At 36.0% G+C, this 25,820-nt stretch overlaps 1 protein-coding gene across 2 annotated transcripts in view; it reads left to right on the top strand.

The window, feature by feature from the left end:
* LOC145983962 (uncharacterized) overlaps nt 1-25,820 on the top strand; it is a 182,869-nt gene that overhangs the window by 128,994 nt on the left and 28,055 nt on the right. For both annotated transcript variants that reach the window (XM_083117184.1, XM_083117183.1), the window contains exons 18-23: nt 8,411-8,606; nt 11,293-11,504; nt 18,570-18,731; nt 19,709-19,837; nt 21,438-21,568; nt 24,221-24,314. In XM_083117184.1, coding sequence (XP_082973310.1) covers nt 8,411-8,606; nt 11,293-11,504; nt 18,570-18,731; nt 19,709-19,837; nt 21,438-21,568; nt 24,221-24,314 — 924 coding nt within the window. The remainder of the gene's footprint in view (nt 1-8,410; nt 8,607-11,292; nt 11,505-18,569; nt 18,732-19,708; nt 19,838-21,437; nt 21,569-24,220; nt 24,315-25,820) is intronic.

Raw genomic sequence — 25,820 nt, forward strand, 5'->3', positions numbered from 1 at the left:
GAAGTTGTAAGGATGGAACCTACACTCTGTCTTGGGAATCTGTGGAGCAGCTTCATGCATAATGGTAGAGAAGAGGAGAAATCAAGTGGGTGGAGCAAATCAGTGTGCTCTGCTGCAAACGGCTGGTAGCTGCAGGCATGATTTTCCCTCTCGTGTACTCATTTCCCTTCTCACATGTTCATTGGTCAAGCCCCCTCAAGTCACTTCTTGCACAGAAGAACCATAGATTCCCAGGACAGAATGTAGTGTTGTATTTCATAAATTTCCAGTGCGGGAGTCCAGTAATGTTTACATGGGGGATATAAACATAAATGTTCTAATATATAATGCTGTAAAGAAATCCTTTTGTGATACTCTCAGGTTTTATGAGTATTATTATTATGCTAATGATCAAGCAGTGGCAGATTAAAAACGTTCTCTCGGAGGGGGTGGGCAGCCATTACGGTGCCCCCCTTCCCCGAACTTTCGGCTCCCAGCACACTTCCCTTACAAACTACAGTCCTACCATTTACCATATGTCATAATATCACTGTCCTAACTAAAATGTTGGAGATCCAGCAGTGTACATTTTTTTTAAAGACATAAAATGCATGATAAATGTATTTCGAATATAATTATTTTTTTACATGTAACATATACCGTGCATCCAATTCCTTGTGAGGCCGAGAGATTGGGGAAAGTGTTGAGAGCTGAGCTAGCAGAGATGCCGACATTTTTGACCAGTAACTCCCTAACTACAGGTCGGAACTTGGGAAGAGTAAGGAAATGAGGCATTGCGAGCGAAGCGAGAAAGAAAATTTTACAAAATGTATTTTTAATTGCATAAAATTTGAAACCGTAAGGGGCAATTGTCCCTCTGTGTACCCCTGAAGGCGCCCTTGTCCGTAAATATTTCCCCCCCCAGAATATATTTTTTTTCAAGATTGGCGGGCAATGCCTCCCTACCCCCGTGCGGTTGTGCCACTGATGTAAAACATGGAGCTACGTGAAATATAAAATACACACGCAACATGTGTAACCTACAGTCCCGCAGAATCAACTTGAGACAAATGGCTGCTGGCTCTGCTGCAGGAGTACCAACCTACAGTGAATGCTTGACTCTCACGCGAATCACGGGCAATCAGCTAACAACGGGAGATGGGAAATTTGAAAAATAATTACATTGTGTAACGGAAATATCTCTGTATTAAGAGGACATGCTAAGAAAATTATAAGCATTATAAGTATTCTATCTTGCACAATAAATGGATAAACAGTTTATTCTTTACCTTTAACACTCACTAATACACAAAATAAAAAATCAGAAAGAAAGCTCTATTCACTGCCACTTTGCTTGCTTCACCAGTCACTGCACGTTAGTCCTTTCAACAGTTGGTAACATTTCGTGCCCGAACATTAGAGTGTCTGTTGACCCATTACAGTGGGAAGTCCCACACTTTAGCCAATTCGAGAGCAGTTGCATCACTCACAGAGCGGCCATTTCTATCAAGTTAATTCTGCAGGACTGTAAATTACATATTTTTACTCTCAAAAGTGCACTCTTCCTTTCTTCCAAACAATTGTTCATATATTTTAGACAAAATCCATAAAGAGAAGTCTTACTTCTCTCTCTGGTAAATTACAATGCGTTACAGAAAAGAAAATACATTGTGAGTGAAGTGAGGAAGAAAATTTTTAGATCCATTTTCTTGCAAAACTGAAAACAATATTGATTTAATAGAGCACAAATAATTCCACAAGATGCCATGGCAGTCTCTCTTTTACAACTTTTTTCATTTATATTAGATTGTTCAGCACCCAGGACTGATTCCTGCTGCCCCCTAGCAAGGGTTCTGGCTTGATGAAACTAAGAAAAGCAGGAGCTGCGAGCGAAGCGAGCAAGAAAATTTTACGAAATGTATTTTCATTTGCATAAAATTTGAAATCGTAATGGGCAATTGTCCCTCTGTGTCCCCCTGAAGGTACCCTTGTCCGTCAATATTTGCCCCCCAGAATGTTTTTTTCAAGATTGGTGAGCAATTCCTCCCTACCCCCCCCCCCTGCGGTTGCGCCACTGATGTAAAACATGGAGCGACGTGAAATATAAAATACACACGCAACATGTGTAACCTAAATTACATATTTTTTTCTCTCAAAAGTGCACTCTTCCTTTCTTCCAAACAATTGTTCATGTATTTTAGACAAAATCCATAAAGAGAAGTCTTACTTCTCTCTCTGGTAAATTACAATGCGTTACAGAAAAGAAAATACATTGTGAGTGAAGTGAGGAAGAAAATTTTTAGATCCATTTTCTTGCAAAACTGAAAACAATATTGATTTAATAGAGCACAAATAATTCCACAAGATGCCATGGCAGTCTCTCTTTTACAACTTTTTTCATTTATATTAGATTGTTCAGCACCCAGGACTGATTCCTGCTGCCCCCTAGCAAGGGTTCTGGCTTGATGAAACTAAGAAAAGTAGGAGCTTCGAGCGAAGCGAGCAAGAAAATTTTACGAAATGTATTTTCATTTGCATAAAATTTGAAATCGTAATGGGCAATTGTCCCTCTGTGTCCCCCTGAAGGTACCCTTGTCCGTCAATATTTGCCCCCCAGAATGTTTTTTTCAAGATTGGTGAGCAATTCCTCCCTACCCCCCCCCCCCTGCGGTTGCGCCACTGATGTAAAACATGGAGCGACGTGAAATATAAAATACACACGCAACATGTGTAACCTAAATTACATATTTTTTTCTCTCAAAAGTGCACTCTTCCTTTCTTCCAAACAATTGTTCATGTATTTTAGACAAAATCCATAAAGAGAAGTCTTACTTCTCTCTCTGGTAAATTACAATGCGTTACAGAAAAGAAAATACATTGTGAGTGAAGTGAGGAAGAAAATTTTTAGATCCATTTTCTTGCAAAACTGAAAACAATATTGATTTAATAGAGCACAAATAATTCCACAAGATGCCATGGCAGTCTCTCTTTTACAACTTTTTTCATTTATATTAGATTGTTCAGCACCCAGGACTGATTCCTGCTGCCCCCTAGCAAGGGTTCTGGCTTGATGAAACTAAGAAAAGTAGGAGCTGCGAGCGAAGCGAGCAAGAAAATTTTACGAAATGTATTTTCATTTGCATAAAATTTGAAATCGTAATGGGCAATTGTCCCTCTGTGTCCCCCTGAAGGTACCCTTGTCCGTCAATATTTGCCCCCCAGAATGTTTTTTTCAAGATTGGTGAGCAATTCCTCCCTACCCCCCCCCCCCCTGCGGTTGCGCCACTGATGTAAAACATGGAGCGACGTGAAATATAAAATACACACGCAACATGTGTAACCTAAATTACATATTTTTTTCTCTCAAAAGTGCACTCTTCCTTTCTTCCAAACAATTGTTCATGTATTTTAGACAAAATCCATAAAGAGAAGTCTTACTTCTCTCTCTGGTAAATTACAATGCGTTACAGAAAAGAAAATACATTGTGAGTGAAGTGAGGAAGAAAATTTTTAGATCCATTTTCTTGCAAAACTGAAAACAATATTGATTTAATAGAGCACAAATAATTCCACGGGGTGCCATTCTAATCTCTGTTTTACAACTTTTTTTAATTTATAATAGATTGTTCAGCACCCAGGACTGATTCCCGCCACCCCCTAGCTATGGTTCTGACTTGATGAGACTAAGAAAAGTAGGCATTGCGAGCGAAGCGACCAAGAAAATTTTACGAAATGTATTTTCATTTGCATAAAATTTGAAACCAGGGAGGTAATTGTCCCCTGCAGGTGCCCTTGGCCGTCAATGTTTGCCCCCCCCTAGAATTGATTTATTTCCAATTTTGGGGGGTGCAATGCCCTCTGCCTCCCCTGTGGTTATGCCACTGTGTAGCACACCAATCATTCTAAGTTGTTTAACTTCAATAAAATAAAGACTGTAATAGATTTCTCAAAAATCAAAATACATTGATGTTTAATTCCAATAGATGTGACTGTCAGAAACAGTGGAGCAGTTTAACCTATGTCTTGCCCCAAACAGGCAAGAAGAGCACTGCTGTGACACCTTCCATGGTTGCTAATTCTTAGCTCTTGGGTATCTCATAAAATGCCACAATGTTTGATACATTTCGTTCCAACTTTGTGAATTTATCAATACATTTAAAAAAAGAAATCTGTTGTGAGAGGCGCAGGAGAAGAATGACTGCCCCTCAAGCCTTTAATTCACCCTTGCAGTACGCTACTATGATTGATAGTTGTAGTTTTAGTCACTCGTTGCACTCACAGTTAAGCTTTCTGCTCCCCATAATGGTAGTTCTTCATAAAATACCACAATATTTGCCTTATTGAAGAAATAAAATGAGATCCTCAGGGGTCTGTCCCCCTTTTTTCCAGTCCTGTATGTTTCTTAATTGACACTATGTGTGATATATTTCATTCCGACTCTGTAAATTATTTATCAATATGTGAAAAAATAAAATAGGTCCTTGGTGGAAGTTGCCCACGATGCCCCCTCAAGGGCCTCAGAGGTCTCCCCCTTTTAATCTGCCCTGGTGATCAAGCAACTAAAATGAAATCTTGCATTGATAATGTGATCACTAATGTAAACAGAAATATGATATCCTGTGCAACTATTGAACCCTGTTTATCAGACTACAGTGGTCTGTGGCTTATTTTACCCATTTTAATTTATACCACACCTCCCACCACAAAAACTATGAGTTTTAGATTGCTTGGTCAAACTAATATCAGAAACCTTAGAGATAGCCATAATGAAATAAATTTTTATGAATTGTTAAGTGCTTGTAATAATTTGACTGAAGCATGGAACAAATTTACACATACAATTGTCGATATTTATAATGAGTGCTGTCCAATAAAATATAAAACTATCAGCACTGGTAAGAAGAAAATGAGAACACATCTAACATGGTTCACTCCTAAATTAGCGAACCTTAGAGCTATTATGCTCAGACTACACGATAATGCTAAAAATGGCGATCATATTACTAAATTGAACTATAGTCTAATGAGATTAAAAAAAAATTAGAAAGGAAATAAAATTAGCTAAGCTAAAAGTTAATGAAGAGTACATAGCTAAGGCAAGTAATAAATGCAAAGCTGCCTGGTCAATAATAAAAAAGGAAATTAAGATAACGGATGAAACAAAGTTACCAAGTATCACACCCAAGAACATTTAAACAAAATTCCTGTGAACTATGAAGACAATGTCAACAATGATCTTAATGGCTATCTTGGTAGGCAAAGTTTCCCACAATTTAATCATATAAATTTTAAGTGGGGACAGATTAGTAGAGGAAAAGGTGTAAATATGGGCCCCCTCCTTTTTATGTTGTCATTTTCGGAGGAAAAAAATTAATATATCAAGCACCTACCTTTAAAATGCATATCTATGAAATATATACTTAAATGTAATAGCATGCTAAAGTATAGAAGGTCTCCATTTTTTTAAAAAAAAAGCAATTTCCAAAAAAATGGTAAAATTATGTATTTCAAATTCTGGTCTAAATATGGGCTACTAGTGGCAATATCACAAAAAGCAATTAAAATAAAAAAAATAGTAATTTATCGCTAAAACATTATAAAATTCATATTTATGAATAATCTGTTGTTTTGAAAATCGAAATTAAGAAAAATATCTAAATATTTTGAAAATGTGATCTCAACATTAGACCATATTTAGACCATCATGCTATTTTTCTTCTTCAATTTATTTTCGCTCTCTGTGGTAGATATTTCACAAACAGATCATGGCATTATAAAAGCCCACATTTGTTTTATGTACTGCTAATATCATAACCTATACAAAGCAGATGAGAATTCAGAAAACGCTGAGTTAAAACATGCCTGCAAAAAGTTTTTGGAGGTCGCAATTCTATAACAGCGTCCAAGGCCAAAACTAACCACCACTTTCTCTTGCAAATTGGCGCCACAACCTTTGTCCTTGACAGATAACCAGTTCCAATAGCCTCTGCTAGGCTGCAGCACCCGGGAGCGCTGATAACTCCAGAACCCATATTTAAACCTTCGCCCATATTTAGACCTTCTCCTCTATAGATGAAATTTTAATTATTGTGTCAAAAATGAAAAATTCCTATAGTGAAAATTTTTTTGGTCTATCAACCTTTATTATAAAGTATATAATTGACATAATAGCTCTTCCAATTACATATCTTATTAATTAGACATTAAATGATGGTATTTTACCTGATAGCCTAAGAATGTCTATAACAGTCCCTATCCACAAAAATGGTGATAGATATAACCCTGGTAACTACCGGCCTACCTATATATCCCTTGTTCCAATGTTTTCTAAAATTATAGAGTACTGTGTAAAAAAGCAATTGACCCCTTATTTTGAACAGATTTCACTTATTAATGTAGCCCACTTTGGATTCAGATTGGGTCTATCTACTATTAATGTGGTAGAGACGGTCGTAAGTTTGTTTCGAGTCTGGCTCATATACATGTGCTACTTTGATAGATTTAAGTAAGGCCTTTGATACTGTTGTGCATGAAATCTTGTTTAAAAACTACAGTATTATGGAATAAATGATATCGAACTATCCCTTCTTAAGTTGGGCCTCCCCGATGGTGCAGTGGTAGCGTCGCTGCCTTGTAATCAAGGGGTCCTGGGTTCGATACCTGGTGGAGGCACAAGTAGTTCGGATTCCACTTTAAACTGTAGGTCCAGTCCCGATTAGCCTTACTGTGCATAAAGTGGACTTAAAACACCAAATCAATCAATCAATCAACCCTTCTTAAGTCTTATCTCACTAATCGACGACAGACAGTAAAATTTAATAATATGAAATCTGATGAGCTAGATGTTTTGTCTGGTGTCCCCCAAGGGTCAGTATTAGGTCCATTTTTGTTCTTAGTTTATATGAATGACATACCTAATTGCCTACCGTATAAAAAGCTATCTATGCTGATGACACTACTTTTATTACAAATGATCATAGTATTCCTAACCTTAGTATTAAAAATAAAGAAATGTTAAATGCTTCCTCTTTATGGTTTAAAAAAATAGCTTGGTGTTAAATATGACAAAAACAGAAACTCACTTTTTCTACCTAAATAATCAGGATTATGTAAAATTGCTTGGCATATATTTAGATACAAAATTAAACTGGTCAGTTCATACCCAGGAACTATGTAAGAAACTTGCCCGTGTCTTATATGTATTGCGGAAATTAAAAAGGTCTGTAAGTGAGGAAATGATGATTTCTGTGTACTACTCACTTTTCCATTCACATTTACTCTATGGTAATTTACTAAGGTGAAACTCTACAGGTGCAAAGGAAGTCTTTAAATGTCAAAAGAAGGCTATACATTGTATTAAAGGAGTACATGATATGTAGTCATGTAGGGAAATCTTTAAAGAATACTGTATTATGACAGTGCCATCTATAAATATTTATCATAGTTTAATGTACATAAAGGAAAACCTCCCCAGTTTTAGGTTGCGATCTGATGTACATGACTATAATACAAGGCACAATCTGAATATAGAACTGCCGTAAACTAGATTATGCAAGACTCAGCAAAATTTTAAACATAATGGAATGAAACTATTCAATCTGCTACCAGCTTCTATATGTAATTTGGAAAACAAGCAGTTTGCTAAACACATTAATAATATATTATTACGATATTGTATATATAGTGTCATGGAATTTGAAGAACATTTCCGTCATGGCCTGTAAAATGTAAATATCTACTGATATCATCACATCACAGAGCTGTGAAATGGGTTCATAGACATGGCATGTATCGCAATCAAATATAGAGTAAATAAAAACATGTTGTTTAATTTGAAATTTCTATTGTTGAATGTGTAATATTTTAATATGTATTTTTAATTTTCTTTTATTTTGTAATTTTTTTATATTAACATTTATATATTTATTATGATGAAGTCTATTGCAATTATGTTGTCCAATGACCAATAGAGTATTTTATTCTACTCTATTCTATTCTAACTACTCTCGAAGCTTTGGGACCAAGAATCAAGAATTAGCAATGAGAGGCGGAATTTCTCCTTTCCACCTTTCAAATATCACCCTGAGCTAACCTATGACCCTAATATTGCTTCCAAATATTCTGATCTATGAAGTCAATTTAAGACTTTATAAAAATGTTACATCTTGGACATTGTCTGTTAAAGGTGTGACACTGATGTGTCAGATACTGATTGCTGGTTAGAATTTTAATATACATATATCTATATAGAATCCAGACAATGAAAAATGATGCACTTGATTTGTATTAATTGTGGTTGAAACACCTACCCTGGAATAATGTATAGTGAGGTGCTTTTCTTCTAGGGTCTATGGTTCTATGAAATATATATCTAATACCATGATAATTTTTAAAATATGTTAACTGATAATTAACCAGATTTTTTTTTCAGGCTGGTGTAAATGAAGAAGGTAAAATTTTGAACCTGAAAGCTTCGCTTTATAGTGATGTGGGATGCCACTTCAACGAATCTGTTGCTTATTTTGTTAAGGAAGCAATGAAAAGTTGCTATGATGCAAGTAAATGGACACTACTTCCACAATCAGTACGCACAAATACTGCTTCAAACACATACTGTAGAGCTCCAGGTATGTTTATCCAATATGTATACCAATATAGCTAGAGGAGGGTGGGGACAATTGTAACATTTTTCACAAAAGTGATCATAGGAGATGAGTGTTACATCCCTGATCTTACCTTAGCACGACAATAATCTTTGAACCTTCCTCTAACATCATTTGGCAAAGATACGAGGTCACTGCTTCTCTATAAATATTTAAAATATGTTTTTGAAAAGGACAATGCAAACATTACATTTTGCCCCATGGGTGGGGTATGTTCTAACAGACAATGGGGTAAAATGTAACAAAGACATAGAATATGATCCATTCTTTACAACAAGATACACAAAAGTTAAACATATACAAATGTAAATACGCTACAAAGTTTGATATGAAGGCAAGTATAAGATAAATGTGTCTTTATGTTTTTGTTATATGATATAAACCTCAGTTTAGCAAACAGTTATCATCTAAATAAGAACAGTAAACATAATGAAAACCTAAAATTAAATTTTCTTCAGTGATCAGGAACAATGATAACATAAAAATGATTATAACTGTTCACAAACAAATTAGTTTCACCTTTAACTCACTGCTTAGTTCTAAATATCATAATGAACTGTATATAGTAATGTGGAAATTCAAAAATGAAAAATATAGTCTTATATATATTATATATGAAAAGGAGAATAGATCAAGTTCCAAATAAACTAGAAGATTGAAATACAGACTATCATAATTGGGTTACCAACTGCTAAAAGATAAACATTATTGACAAAGAAGAACCACTGAATGAAACAGACAGCTTGCACAAATACTTCTTGGGATATTTTTCCCTGCTCAGTTTTCCTTTTGTAGTTTCGTGCCATCTGGGAAATAAGGAGATAGTACACAATGCATGTACCGTAAAATGTCAGTATTGTTTATTTAACAGTGTATCAGTGATTTAATTTTACGTCTGAATATTTTGACAGGAAAATTGATTTTCTATCATGCAACAACGTGTATCGATAAATGGGGTAAGTTGTAACACTGTTACATTTAACCCCACCCATTATGTTACAACTAGCCCCACACCCTCCATATTGACTAATATCAAAGTTTCAGGAACAACGCTGCACTTCCCGAGTGCCACATTTATCTGTTTTATACCTGATACACTCACTCTTTGTTACATATCTTCTGTTTCTCATTCGCCTTACGCATTTCGATCTAAGAATAAAAGAACGAAGATTTCAAAATATTACTCACCATGCAGAAAAATCTTTTTTTATTTCCACACCTTTCCGGCTTCATCCACTGGCGCACAAACACATGCCTGTAATGGCGCATGCGCTGTGAGAAACTTGTTCCTGCAGCAGACAGCATAAATGTGGGGGAGGCACTGCTACAACTACCCCGCTGTTACAATTGTCTCCACCCTCCCCTACATGCCAGTATTGCATCAAGTCATCCTAAGGACTTCATAGGTCTCTTGAGACACCCACTATGGTTCGTAAGTGTTTGCAAAATGTAACATGCGATTGATGAAATTGCTCTTGGTAGTAAAATGTGTTTTCTTGCTTCGTGTTAAAGATCATTTCGTAATCTGTTTGTTTTATAATTTAATATTATTTTTGGGTGTTAAAGAATGAACTGCTGGCTGTATTACTTTGTAGCTGTGCAATTCTGTTAAACATATTTAAGACATTTCATGTTCTTATATACAGTCACTGACACTTCAAGGCTTTTACATAAAGTGCTAATACTTTTTTTGCTTGAATGTAACTTCTGATAATTTGACTAAATACATAATGACAACAGTTTTCTCAAGTTATGAGCTCTGTAAATTACACCTAGTAGATGGATTGCTTCAGTGTTTTCTTACCAATCACATATGTTCTTATTGTGCTTAAAGGCTGTGAATAGTCAAGAACTTATGAAAATATGTGGATATATGTACAGTAGCCAATTTATACAAGTACTCATAATGCCACTTCCCTGCACAACACAAAAGCATACTGAGCCTTCTGTTTTGAAATTTCAAAACCATACAATTTCTTTTACTAAGAAGTGTCCTTATTCATAAGAAACATCAACACTCAAAGTTTCCACCTGTAGTGGTCAATGAACTTTATTTGCAATGATTAAAAAATGCTAAGCAAATTTGTCTTGTTTGTATTGAAAATATGAGTCATGCTAGTCTAGGGTGTCTGACTACCATCCAGATGACCCAGGTTTGATTCCCAGGGTGGGAGATCTAAAGTTGGAATTTTTCCAGCCTTGTCCGCACAAAAAGCTGGTCTGGGGCTCACCCAGCCTCAAATCAATGGGTCCCCACATGGGGGGGGGGGGGAGGGGTTAAGGTGGCCAGAGCATGATGGTGCTGATCACATCACCTCCAAATGGCTAAGACCGAGAATGTGTGGGACCCTACCCATCCCCTAAATGTGCCTTTACCTTTACCTGTATTGAAAATATAATGAAAGCACATGTAACAGCACAGCATGAAATTACAAAAGGGCTTCAAAAGTATCAACATTTCTAAGATATTTCATTCCCATTGTCCAAATGAGCCAGGTCTTATTACTATTATTAATTTTATTATTATTTTTATTCTTATTGGTCTCTTCACCTTGTTTTAAAACAATTAATGCCATATATTTTCACTGTAGTTCGATTTTAAATGTTTTCAAATTTTCTATACAGTTCTTAACTTGCTCTATAATTCTAGGAACAACTGAGGCAATTGCTAATATTGAATATATCATGGAACATATTGCAAAAGTGACCAAAAAGGACCCACTGGATGTTCGCCTTGTGAACATGAATTTTACTTATATTCCAAAAGGGCTTACTGAAAATCCATTGCCTGCATTGATTGAGTCTCTACTGAAATCAGCAGATTATGAGGAACGGAAGAAACATGTAGCAGAGTTCAATAAAGTAGGTTAAACTTGGAATTGATACAGGCATACAGTGGATGTCTCAGGAAGTTTGTAAGATAGGGGACAAGACCACGAGAACCTTCTTTTTTAACTTGCTGGCACAACATAACTATTACTACAGCACTTAAAACATTTGACAATGTCATGTGTGTGTGAGAGGGTGAGGTGGCATAAACATGCCTCTGTCCATGCCAATCCACAAATGCACACAAGTTGTATTTTATTGAAATCAATGTAACAGACTTTTCTGTGGCCTCCTCTCCCCTCCAATCTGCAAGTAATATATTCCAGGGAACTTTAGTGAAAGTTGTTACAGTTGGATTTGGTTTGTTAAATGTTGGAGTGATATTCTAAGTGTTAACTAGCATTGGGTTAAGGCCATCTTGCCAATATTTATTTATTAACCAGTCGCCTATAACAGAGTGAATGCTCAAATTACAATAGGCATTACAATTTGCTATATACAATATAATTTACATAAATATATAATACATGATACAAACACATAGAAATTATTACACAAAACCTTAGATAAATACAAATACAAAAAGTTATACAAATACAAAAGTTACACAAATACTAAAAATTACACACATATATTACAAATTTTGAACAGAGGAGAAAACTAAAGGACAGAAGAAACAAAACATAAACAAACATAAACTATAAAAGCTTGAGAATAATAAAGAAATTATACAAATACCACTATTTAAATAAGAAACAGGAATATGATCAAATGTATTTCATGCAAAGCCTTAAAACAACCCAGTAACCACTTTTCGCTCCAAAGTTTAAGAAAATAAATCCAGCTGCAGCAACTTTCCATTTTATTTGTTAGAACTCTCATCATAATTATTTGTACATATTTTCAAATTCTGCAGTGTCCAAATGATTCTTTACATGTACTTCTCCACGTTGACAGAATATCAAATACATTTTTTACTCAGACATTAAGCATGCAACTTTCCTCAAGTCACGTTGTTAAAGGTCCAGGGACCCATAAATTTTAATGGGTTATATTGGGTTCCCCTGCAGGACTGGAACCTTTTTTCTTGCACAATTTAAATTTGGTACAAGTTGCACATTGTTTCATTGAAAAAAGGTTCCTGGACTGTATTTAAATTCAGCCAGAGAAAAGTTTCCTGGACCATATTTAAATTGATCTGGAAGAAAGGTTCCTGGACTGTATTTAAATTCATCTGGAAAGAGGTTCCTGCACCATATTTAAATTTATCCAGAATAAAAAGGTTCCTGGGGCAAATTTAAATACTTTACACATAAAAGGGTTATTTTTGGCCTAGAACCCATTTACACTAGCTGATTTTCTCTTCCGGATAGGAACTGAATTTATTTTCAATTCCTGGACCTTTAACAAGCCTGCCTCAAGTGCAAAACCAGCTCACCTGTGACACAAACACATAAATAGCATTGTTGAAAATTCTAAATACTGAGAGCTGCACAAGTGATCCTTTCTTGTTGCAACTTTCAAAGTGCCGAAAGTGAACTCCTTCCTCCAGTTCTTCTTGATCCTCATTACAATTGATCTTACAATATTTTTAAAATCATGTTTGATAGAGCACAATGTAAATGACAAGACACCTTTCTTTTCAGCAACACTATTTTAGAAAGACTCGCTTCTCATTTCTCTTTTTAAAAGAAAATTTGAGACTTGACTGTAGAAGAGTGTATAGTTTGTAGATTTGAAAATTGATAGTTTTTCATTAATATTACTTTCATCACTTTCAATAATAGTATATCCGATATGTATCCTACGTCTAATATGCACTGAGTGCTCACGGATTTGCGACCACCCCTCCAAACAACAAGGAATGGCCCAGCAGCTGCTCTGATTACATGACCACCCCAACTGGACATGATGCTCTCCCCACGATGTCACCTTCCATATGTCAGCTGAATGCACCATCAGCATCTGGGAATTACGGGACCAATAAAACAGTGGATGTACAACACCCATGTCCCATGCAACTGTGCAGTGCACACCGGCACGCATGAAGTTGCATAGCAGACGACCCACTCGTCACCCACTCCTCATGAAGCATCACCGCCGACTTCATCTTGCTTGGGCCCACGAGCATGCTGATTGAAAAAGGGTGTGTTGGTCTGATGAATCACGGCTTTTGCAACACCACTGTAATGGGTATGTTCGTGTGTTGCGCCAACAGCAGGGATTGTGACTGAAATTCATTTCAGTTTGAGTTCTGGTTCGGGTCAGACTAAATCACTCCTCGCTTTATCAGTTCTGGTTCGGTGCTGCAGACCAAAATCGGATAGGTAATTCGGACTCAAACTCGAATTGACACTGGCAATTTCTACTCCAGCCCAGACAAACCGAAACTCGAATCTCCTCATGCAAAAGCATTCTGGTTTGCACCACTTCAGAAACAAGTTTCGGGGAAAACAGTTCCACATATCAGTTTGAGATAACAGTCCACACCACAGCGGAGGTGAATTTTGGTCCGGAATAATGGTTCAAGGAACTGAAATTGGCCAAACTACTGCAGAGAATTGGTTTGACCTTTGAAATGCCAGAAAACTGTGAGGCGCATAGAGGAAAGTAATTCAATATGTACAGAGGACAAAAGACCAAGCCGTTTTATTCAAAACACTTGCTGGTGCCATGGTTGCAATATATATTTTTTTAAATATATTTTTCAAGATAGAAACTTGAAAATCAATATGCTGGTTATATGTGCTACTTTGAATATAGTTAAAGGGGAGAGTTTAAAGTAATTGGAAATGCAGGGTGCCAATTTTAACCTTCCAGTTTTTGAAGACAGAAATTTGAAGATCGGAATGCTGGTTATTTATGCTACCGTGAATACAGCCAAATAGAAAAATTTTTAATAATTGAATATGCTGGGTTGTCATATCTACGTAAGTTGAAAGTGTGTATGCTGGATATTAATGACACTGTATATATGACTAAATATTTATTTATTAATGCCTTGTTTTAAATGGCGGATGGGATGTTTTACAACACAAAAAATGCAGGGCCGCCAAATTTTGTTTTAATTTTTGATGGTATAAATTTGAAACGCAGTATGCATATGCTGGTTATATGAATATGTCCTACTTTGAATACAGCCAATTTTGAAAATTTTAAATGATATATCATGTTATTTAGGTGATTACCAATGTGGATTTAAACGTAACAGATCAACTACAGATCCAATTTTTCTCATCAGACAGACACTTGAGAAAAAGCGGGAATATAATCAGTGTCCATCAGCTATTCATTGATTTCAAAAAAAGATATGATTCGGTCATAAGAGATAAATTATATAATATATTAGTCGAGTTTGGAATACCTAAGAAGCTTGTTAATATGATAAAAGTATGCACCATTGAAACAGAAAGTAAAATTCGTGTGGGTATTAATATGTCTGACAAATTTACAATTCATGATGGGTTAAAACAAGGAGATGCATTATCTCCATTGCTCTTTAATTTTGCCTTAGAATATGCTGTTAGGAAGGTAAAAGAAACTAACGAAGGACTAAAATAAAATGGTGTGACTCATTTGTTAGCACATGCAGATGATGTAGACTTATTAGGGGATGATATAAATACAATTAAGAATAATGCTAAAATATTTTTCAAAACTGCTAAAGAGATAGGTTTGGAAGTTAGCAAAGAGAAAACTTATGCTTACAGGCCGAAACCAAGTGTTAGGTAATAATCAAAATCTAATTATTGATAACAACTTGTTTGAACCAGTTTCCAAATTCTAGTACTTAGGAGTAATATTGACAAATGAAAATTATATTAAAGAGGAAATAGAAAGTAGGCTTAATTCAGGAAATGCATGTTACTTCATAAACTTTTGTCTTCTCATTTAATATCTAAGAAACTAAAAGTTAAAATATACAAAACAGTAATTTTGCCTATATTATTATAAGGATACGAAACTTGGTTCCTTACATTGAAAGAGGAACATAAATTGAGAGTATTTGAAAATAAGATCCTTAGGAAAATCTTTGGACCTAAAAGGGATGAGGAGACAGGTGAGTGGAGAAGTACATAATTTGTATTCATGTCCAGATATTATTAGAATGATTAAATCAAGAAGACTTAGATGGGCAGGCCATGTGGCACAAAAGGGAGAGGAAAGAAGAGTTTGTTGGGAAACCTGATGGTAAGAGACCTGTTGGAAGGCCAAGACGAAGATGGAGGGACAACGTTGAGATAGACCTAAAGGAAATCAGTAGGGATGGAGAAGAGTATATAGATCTTGCTCAAGATAGGGACAGATGAAAGGCCTGTGTTGCTGCAGCCATGAACCTTCAAGGTTAAGAAGACTAGAGAGTTAGTTAGTTAGTATATCATGTTATTTTATATTTTTAAAGCTATGAAGTAAAATGAGTATTTAATGGTCATTTATGCTACTGGGGAAATGATTTATTGATTTGATTCATTGATTGTTGTTACTTTTTGTCACTTTCCTGCCAATTGTGGCTAATCGCGATGATGAGGATGCATAATTATATGATGAAGAAACCATTACAAAGAATATCCATGCCCATGCCAGGATTCAAACCTGGGACCCCTAACGTCGTAGCATGCTGTGATATCCACTCTGCAACGGAGATGAAAGCAATGAAATAGCAAAGCTAAAAATACAGAAATGCCAGGTTGCCATATTTAACATTTTAATTTTTGAAGCAGAAACCTGGAAATCGATATGCTGCTTATTTATGGTAATGTGGTTTTAAGAAAATTGGGGCAATTTGGAAAAGACAAATACAATGTTTAACTTTCTGAATCCAGAAAACTGGAAATGGTGTACTGCCTAACTATCAGAAATTTAACCAAATTGTGAAATGTTAAAAAATAAAAATGGTATGGTAGTTATGATTAACTTACTTGAAAACTAGAATGCCTAAATATGCATGCTGCAAGAATATGGCCACAAAAACTCAAACATGAACAGGAAAAGTGAAATTGAAATGTATACTTAGATGAACTGACAATTGATCAATGTTAATTACAATTACACACAGAAACAAAATACTTGATTTTGTTTTACACATATTTTTTTGTAATTCTTTCTTCTGTACTTCTCCATTCTCTTCTTGAAGAGGTTTAAATGAAAATGATTATCTTCGTTTAATTATTTCTATTATAAGCCTTCCATGATTTCCAATGTTTTTGATACATGGAACTAACAATAAGGATGTACTTGTATTGTTTGCAATAATTTTAGACAGCTTGTAATTAAGACTAACAGAGAGTGGTTCGAAATGATTTCTCCATTTGTTTTCTTTCTTTTTTTTTTCAAATGTCTGAATTCTCAAATGTCACAGCTCACAAGCATGCACAATACGGATATACGGATATATCTATGTAAGAGAACAAATCTTTTAAAATGCTTCTTGTTATGACAGAGAGAACAGAACAGCATGCATAAGTTTAAAAATGAACACCCTAGCCAGAGTTGGTATACCAAAATTTGAATACAATTGGCAACACTGGATCTGATTGAAAATGCGACGATTTGCCTGTGCGCATGAGAGATCATGACGTGGTGTAATACACATTGCCACGCAGCGAATGTTGCTTGTGATTACCAGACATTCCACTGCTGTTTCCTCCACTTTCCCTCTTGCAAGCAGCACAACACCAATCTGCTAGCAGATAGCACTGACGTCAGTAACCTTCAATCTTGTCACACAGGAAAACTGATTTATTGAACTGGTTCACATTCTATTCCACACCGATCAAATCTGAAATGAATATGCTGTGTTTAATTACATGAAGACTGGAACTATAACCTGAACCTAAACATTTTGGTACTCCCGAACTGAATCTTCCTCTCAAAAATTTCATTTCAGTGAACTGTTAATGTGCCTCGCAGTAAGCCAGTTTGGGGTACCGAAACTGAAATTATGTAGAAGCCAATTCCAGTTCAAACCGAAATTGAACCAAAATTCCACGCTCACTTCCGCGAGACAGAAATTTGCCTCTGCCATTTTAGTTCAGGTTCAGGAAAACTGAAAGTACGTCGAAATCAGTTTTTTTTTTCAGTCGCGATCCCTGGCCAACAGCATGAGGCTATGGACCCTTCCTGCATGGTGAGTGCTGTACAGGTGGGTTGGGATGGCTGTATGGTATGGGGTTACTCCTGTTGGCATGGGCTGGGACCATTGGTGTGTATGGATCGCCGTGTGACATCCTTTGTGTATCGGGAGGTGTTAGGGGCCCAGTTACACCCAACAATGCAACACATGAACCCACAAGGGGACGGCATTTTCCAGGATGACAATGCATGGTGCCACCGAGGTGGGACTGTACTTGCTTGGCTGGAGGAACATTCCACAGAGATGCAGTATATGAATTGGCCCCATAACTCCCTCTTAATCTTAGAGCATCTGTGGGATGTTGTGCATGGAGCTCTTTGAACCATTCATCCTGCATCCCCGTGTGAAGACACATCAGCCCCTCGTGGAATCCATGCCATGTCATGTCCAGGCCGTCCGCCGAGCCAAAGGTGGACCAACAAAGTATTAGGTAGGTGGCCGCAATTCAGTGAGCACTCAGTGTATATTACCAGTAGAGAAAGAACAGTGTATGATTGATGGATTAAAAGAGAAACTGTGTGAAGAATATTGTGACTTTCACGTGGATGATATGATTGATTTGCTTTATTTTACTTCGCTTTTTGTGCCACTTTTGGCTAATTTGGAGAGATGGAGATGAGTGATGATATGATGAAATTGATGAATGGACACTCACAAATATCCATGTTCAGGCTGGGATTCGAACCCAGGACCAGGGAACCATGGGGATGAAGCAGGATGTGCTAACCACTCTGCCATGCCGGCCGGCTCATGGATGTCATGAGACATAACATTTGTATGTCAAAGCAGAGAAAAAGTATTATGTGTTTATGAGCATATAACATAAACAATACTATGATTACTTATAGCTTTTGTATCTATATTTCAAATAATTAATCAAAATAAGAATTTTCTGTTCATGTATTCATTCATATCCAGTGTAAACGTACAGTAAATGTTGAATTATTCTCAACAATGCTTTTTAGGCTAACAGGTGGAAGAAACAAGGTTTATATCTTGTTCCTATGAAATATCCACTTGAGTATCCAGCATTCTACTACAATGTTTTAGTTTCCATATATCATGAAGATGGTACAGTTTCTATCTCACATGGAGGAATTGAAATGGGTCAAGGTATAAACACAAAGGTAAGGTGTGTTAGATACTATTATTCATTGCTACTTGTTCAGTTATATTAGAATATTTTTAACTATTTTTTTCTGTCATACTTTGAGCAAAGATTGACATTTTACTTCTGTCACCCACATGCAGATACTTTGGGCACTTTCCAAATTTGAAATCTAGATCCTTAATAACATAGTAGCTGTTCTAAGTTCAACCTGTATTCTGTATTTCATTTCTACATATCCAATTTTGTCCTGCATGCTGCATGGAAAGATAGAAATATTGAATAATTGTTGATTTTATTAATCTAACAATAACTAGAAATATTTATTATTATCTAAACCAAGATTTTGTAGATGTCTGTAGTTGTATTCATTTTTCTTTCTATACAAGCATTCAGATTTGTCTACCTGCTTTTGAAAATCATCTCCAAATGCAACAGATGCCTTAGAGCTTTATTTATTGCATAATATCTCTAATCCTTGCCGGGTAATTTTTTTCCAAATAGAAGAAAGATTCAGATTCTTCATGGTGAGTTAATTTTTTGCAAGCTTGGGAACTAGCCTATTTTCAAATGGAATGTCCTTCACTTGCCTTGCTGTGACTCATTTACCTCCACCAATTATTTTTGGTTCATTCTCGTATTGTTGAATGTTAAAATGAAAAGAGGAAGGAGATTGATGTATCAGTTTGAGGCTTGCCTTGAAGCTACAGACAATGAAATTGTTGGTACAGATACATCTTTGTCAGAGGAGTAACATGTAGAAAAGAGTGATGAATACAAAGTGCAGAAAGTGATCAGGATGATATCATGTCAGAAGATGAATGTATCTAAATTAGTAAGTGCATATTTTTCTAATGAAGCTTATTCATATGACAAATAGAGGTAAAATGAAAATAATTTGATGGTAAAATTATCCCATGCGAGTACTAACATAGGTCATGCAAGCATAAGTGCTCAAGGGTTAATACTTCTAGAATTTGTGATTTTGTTTTGCAGGCTGTGCAAGTATGTGCACACACACTAGGAATTGAAATTGACTTGGTAAATGTGCAACCAGTCGACACATTGATCAACCCCAATGGTTCCACAAGTGGAGGATCAATGACAAGTGAACTAGTTTGCAAGGTAAAGTGCAGCTTACTTCTGAATCCATCATCTTTCTCAAAACTGTTAGAGAAAATAGTTTGTAATAAAATATACAAATTCTGTGCCAAATATAACATAATTAGTCAACTACAACATGGTTTCCAAAAGGGTAAATCGACAAGTGCTGCTACTTCTCAATTTATTGAGATAATTGTAGATGCATAGATACCCAGTGCTATTTTCCTGGATCTGTCCAAAGCCTTTGACTGCATAGACCACTCTATGCTCATGCAAAAAATATACAATCTTGGCATTAGAGGAAATACATCCAAACTGATAAAATCTTTTCTCACAGATAGACCACAGTACACCCAGATACTACATACTGAAAACTCCGTGGTTCACAAAATTATATCTGACACTGAATATGCAAAAACAGGAGTCCCTCAAGGCTCCATACTAGGCCTGCTACTGCTCATACTATATACCAACGACTTACCCACCCCAGACAATACAAATATTTTAACATACGCAAATGACACAACCATAACTTAACAGTGCAAATACACAAGAACAATTAGAAAGACAAAAACAATGTATATGGCTTTCAATCCTGGAAATAAACCCAATTTTGATAATATAAACTTACAAATACATGATAATCAAATCAATTATGAAAATCCAGTTAAACTTTTAGGTTTAGTTATTGATGACAAATTAGATGGGCATATCATATTGGCCATGTATGCAAAAAAGTAGGGAAAAACTTATAGTATCTCCTAAAACTCCTAACACAATATCATGTGTCTGAAATAAACACAAATCTATACTATATCCATACCTGGAATATTGCATAATAACATGGGGAGGAGCTGCGCAGGAATACACTCAAAGATTGCTTACTCTACAGAAAAGAGCAGTACTGTATATGTTCAAAATACCAATTAGAAACTCATGTAGAGAATTATTTAGAGAAAATAAAATTATGACCATATATTCCCTATATATTTATAAAGTAATTGGATATGTACTAAAACACCATAAATTAGATAAAAGTTCGACCCTCCATCAGCACAACACACAGCAAAAAGAGAACTTCAACATGCAAGCACACAGACTTGCTCTTTCAGACAAATCACCTCATGTTGCAGGAATAAAATACCATAACAAACTTCCCACACACATCAAACAAATTACAGAAACTCGCAAGAAACTGAAAGCAATTAAACAGTATTTAACAGATATACCTCTATATAATCTCAATGAATTTAAATAGTTAAACTGGATTAGTAAATTGAAGCATTTAAATTATTTTGATATTGTATGTCTCCTATATTTGGATTTTCTCTTTTACAAGTTTAGTATGTGACACTTATAACTGTTTAACCCATATGATTTATTTGTATTTTTGTGTTTGCATTTTGTTCTTTTCATTGTAATCCTACTCCATTTGTAATATTTAGTATTGTATGACGTTTTCCACACCCATGGATATGGGTCTACGGAAATAAAGAATTTATTATTATTATTATTACTGATTTTGCTTATCTTTATAGATATGTGACAATTTAATTTATTTTCATGATAATTTGATAATTGTTTCATTTTCCAAATAATGAATTTCTCTGTAATATACCAGGGTGTTGAAATATGCTGTACAACTTTGCTTGAGAGGATTAAGCCAATCAGAGAGACCATGAAACATGCTAAGTGGCCAGCCTTGATAGAAACATGTTTCAAGAAAGGCATTGACCTGTCTGCACATCACTGGTAAGCTCATGTTTCAGGCTTGTATATTTTCCTCTGGTATTTTGATTTGTACATTTATACAGTCGAACCTTGATTTTATGTTTTTCAGTGAATCATAGTGAAAAAAATGTGTTGTATTATTAAGTTATATTTTTTTACTAAAACAATATGTAACAGATATCTCATTCACTTATTTCTGGTAAGACAAGATGATGATTCTTATTTGTGCTTGTTTCCTTTGTCTCTTACTAATTTTGGAATTTTACCATATGCATGGCCTTAAGGGGAAGGACTGGCCTTGGAATTGGGGGTACTGATGAGGCTTAAGGAGGACCACTGGAACTTACACCTCTATTAATCCATTTTAATGTACCACACCTCTACAAGGTATAATTTATCACTCTGCTACAGTGTCAGATCTTGATATAATATTTAGTGATTCTGCAAACAACAATAATAGAAATTTTTGTAAGCAGGGCATAATTTGTTGATGGGATGAGAAGCTAAGCAACATAAACAGACACATATATGAACACATCACTCCAGTTTCTCCATGTTTCCACATTTACTGCCAGTAAACCAACTTTTTTCATACATTTAGCTTTAATATAGGGGTAATTGTGCATTATATAGGGTGTTTTAAATGTCCTGCAAGATTTTAAAAAAACTATAACTTTTTTAAGTAATAGGTTTTTTACAACAAAATATTTTTCATTACCCAGAGGAAACTTTAAAATTAATGTTTGGTTCATCGCCAGATCCCCAGCTGGGCACCATTCACATCCAAACACTCTTGCAATCTTAATTTGATTCCAAGAATTGTGTTCTGATGGTGCTCAGTCAGAATGTTGTGAATCACATCACATATCTTGAACTTCAGGTCATCAAGATCTGTTGGTTTCCGTGAATATACCTGAGTCTTGACATGTCCCCACAGCCAGTAATCATAAGTCATAAGGTCTGGTGACCTTGCGGGCCAAGGTGTGGGTCAATTTTTCCTGCATTGAAGCCATCTTGTAATCACGTGATTGTGTGATCACCTGCACACATGTCATTCAGCAGTGTGGGCAGAACAAAATTTTAAATTTTCCTCTGTGTAAAATACAATTGTCGTGAATGAGAACAACACCATGGCTTAACATACCAGATCACTTGTTTTGGATTGCATGACACAATTTTTTTAGAGTTTCATAAGTGGTGTTGGCGTTGATGGTTTCACCGTGTTCACAAAAGTCCAAAAGCAATACCACTTGCCTGTCCCAAAACACCATGCGCAGAACCTTCCAAGTGGTCAGAACCGGACTGGCTTTGATCTTTCATGGCGAGGACGTGTACCTCCACTCCATCCCAGATAGCACGTAAGTTAACTGCAAGTTAAATCGAATGTCGATTTAACTTGCACTTAACTTACATGCTATCTGGGATGGATTGTCGTTTTGCTTCCAGAGTCTCATGCAACACTCATGTCTCGTCCCCAGTCACAATGCAATTCAAAAAGTCATCACCCTCTTCACAGTACCATGTCAAAAACAGTAATGCACTCCCCACTTGGTTCTTTATGTGATCTTCTGCAAGTGAACGTGGGACCCAGCAGGTTCACAATTTGCAGAAGTTCAGTCTGTTCGATGCAATTTCATGAAACAGCGACCGGGAAATTTGTGGAAAATGCACAGACAGTGTTGGCAGGGTGAATCGTCAGTTCTCTTTAATCTTCTGCCAGCCCCTGTGGCAGAGAGGTTAGCACATTGCACTATGACACCAGGAGTCCCAGGATCGAATCCCGGTCTGGGCATGGATGTTTGCGAGTGTCTATTCATCAATTTCATCATATCATCACTCATCCCCATCTTCGCAAATTAGCCAAAAGTGGCACAAAAAGTGTAGTAAAATAAAGCAAGTCAATCAATTAATCTTTGATCTTCTCTTCCACAACATGGACCAATTCATCTTTCACCAGAGATGGTCACTCACTGGGCTCCTCTTCATGCACATTGTTCCGTCCTTTGTTGAACTGTTGCACCCATCTCCATACCATTGATACCATTGAGGCACTCATGATCTGTTCACCATACACTTCACCAATTTGACGGTGAATTTCAGTTGCTGACACATTCCGTGCCTTCAAAAACCGTATGACTGAGTGCACTTCACACGCGGTGGGTGTTTCGATTTTCATTATCTCAACCCACTACAAGGCATCTGCACTTCTGTCTTCTCTAACACTGACGTCTCTGCAATGCCAATGGGTCCAACTACTTGGCACACATGTGCACTCTTGCGATTGCAGTGCAGCTGCGGCATAAATTGCAAACGGAGCTTACTTTCTGGACATGCTTTGTATAAGAAGCATATATATATAAACATAATAAGAATTGTTGTGGTAAACCAGGTCAAATTTTCAGAATATGCCACTGCATCACTCTCTTTTGCATGTACTCCCCCCTTCTTCCTCTCTCTTCACTTTCCTTTCTCACCTTCTTTCTCTCTGCCATTCACTGTTATCCACAAATATGACTTGGATGCTTTCGTACAGGTGGCAATATTGGAAGATTTTTGTTTGATGTGCATCTACTATTTTTCACTAATCCTGAAGGTATTCCACCAAACAATTTCCATTTTAAATACCTTTTTATCTTAATTTACTAAACAGATTCATGTTTCTTTTCTTTCTAGGCTTAATGTTCAAAGGGACGGTATCCATGGTTATGATATTTGGGGAGTAGGTATTTCAGAGGTGGATGTTGATGTGCTAACAGGAGAATGTATGGTATGTGTCATCATCACTATATATAATTAAATACGTATGTGTCTATGCAAGTGTGCCCATACATTCCTTACATTCTTTATTTATTTATTTATTTACTCAGAGTTTCAGATACAGTCTTATTTGGCCATTTTCCACTGAAACAACATAAAGTAGAAACAAAAAATAACAAAAGATAAATACAATAACAAGATGGGATAGATTTACATGTTCTTGGTCAGTAATATACAAGAATTACATTCTAGAAGGAAGATATCTACATTCAGGGGAAGTTTGTTGTAGATTTCTGGGAGCCTGTAAAACAAGGAGCGCTGTAGGTTGCGCGTTTGCTTTTGGGGTACCCTAAGTGTGAATTTACTGATTAGGAGATCTGTTCTGATTTTGCCATTTATCATCTTGTATAAAAATTTCATGTCAGCTGGTTCACGACGAAAGGATGGAGTGTGAATAATCAGAGCAGCCATGGTGTCTGATTTGGATACATGTCGAAAGGAAGGTATACAATTGCAAGAAAGAAACTAAGAACATAATCTATTATGGTGAGATTGGTTTTTGAGGCCATTGCCCAAATTGGGGAACAGTATTTAAGGATGGGTGAGATGAAAGATTTAAAGAATAAAGCAAGAGATGATGGGTTTTGAATTTCGCTAAATCTGTATAGAAGATCGAGAAGGCGCATGGCTTTTTTAGTGGTAGATATAATATGATAATTAAAAGTGAGTTTTTCATCCATGATAATACCTAGGTCCTTTTGGGTGGAAACGTTTTGGATTGGATTGTTTTCAATAGAATAAGTAGACACCATCATGTCATGATGCGATGAGATCTCCTTAAAGAGTTTACAGTCATCCACAAACAAAAGTATATTGATAGGGAGGGAGGACAGTTTTTCAGGGAGGTCATCCATGTACAGAAGGTATAGGAGCGGCCCTAAGACACTTTTGAAATATCCCATGTTTATAATACATGCATTAACTTACAATTCTAAATTAGGGGTCACTTAAGGATAAAGCAGTTTTTAGCATATTTAGTGATATCAGTATTACCGAATCGTGTTTACCAAGATTACAAAATAAGGAAGTGATGTGCAAGAAGATCTAGTTGATAATTTCAATACATTTAAGACTCAACAAAGATGCACCAAGGCTCTTCTTAATTATTTCCAGATTTTTCATTTTATAATTTTTACTAGGAATGTCCTGGTATGAAATTTAACTGATACCAATAAAGCAACAATATAAAATATAATAATGCTTATAACGTATGGGTTAAAACTGAACTAAACCCCTTGGCCCAACAGCCTTCTGAGAGCCATGGCCTGCCAAAGAGATTTTCATTGGGTGATCCATAGTCAGCATATCCAGTCCCATCACTGTCTTTTTCTGACTTTTGAGACCCAAGAAAACTACTTCTTTTCAAGTAGCTTGCAATTGTCATCATGATACTTGGTCAACACCAACATTTTTGAGGCATGCACCAGGAATCGAATCTCTGATCACTTGCACCAAA

The sequence above is a fragment of the Lepisma saccharinum genome, chromosome 2 (genome assembly GCF_977018435.1).
Source record: "Lepisma saccharinum chromosome 2, izLepSacc3.1, whole genome shotgun sequence".
Classification (NCBI taxonomy): Eukaryota; Metazoa; Arthropoda; class Insecta; order Zygentoma; family Lepismatidae; genus Lepisma; species Lepisma saccharinum.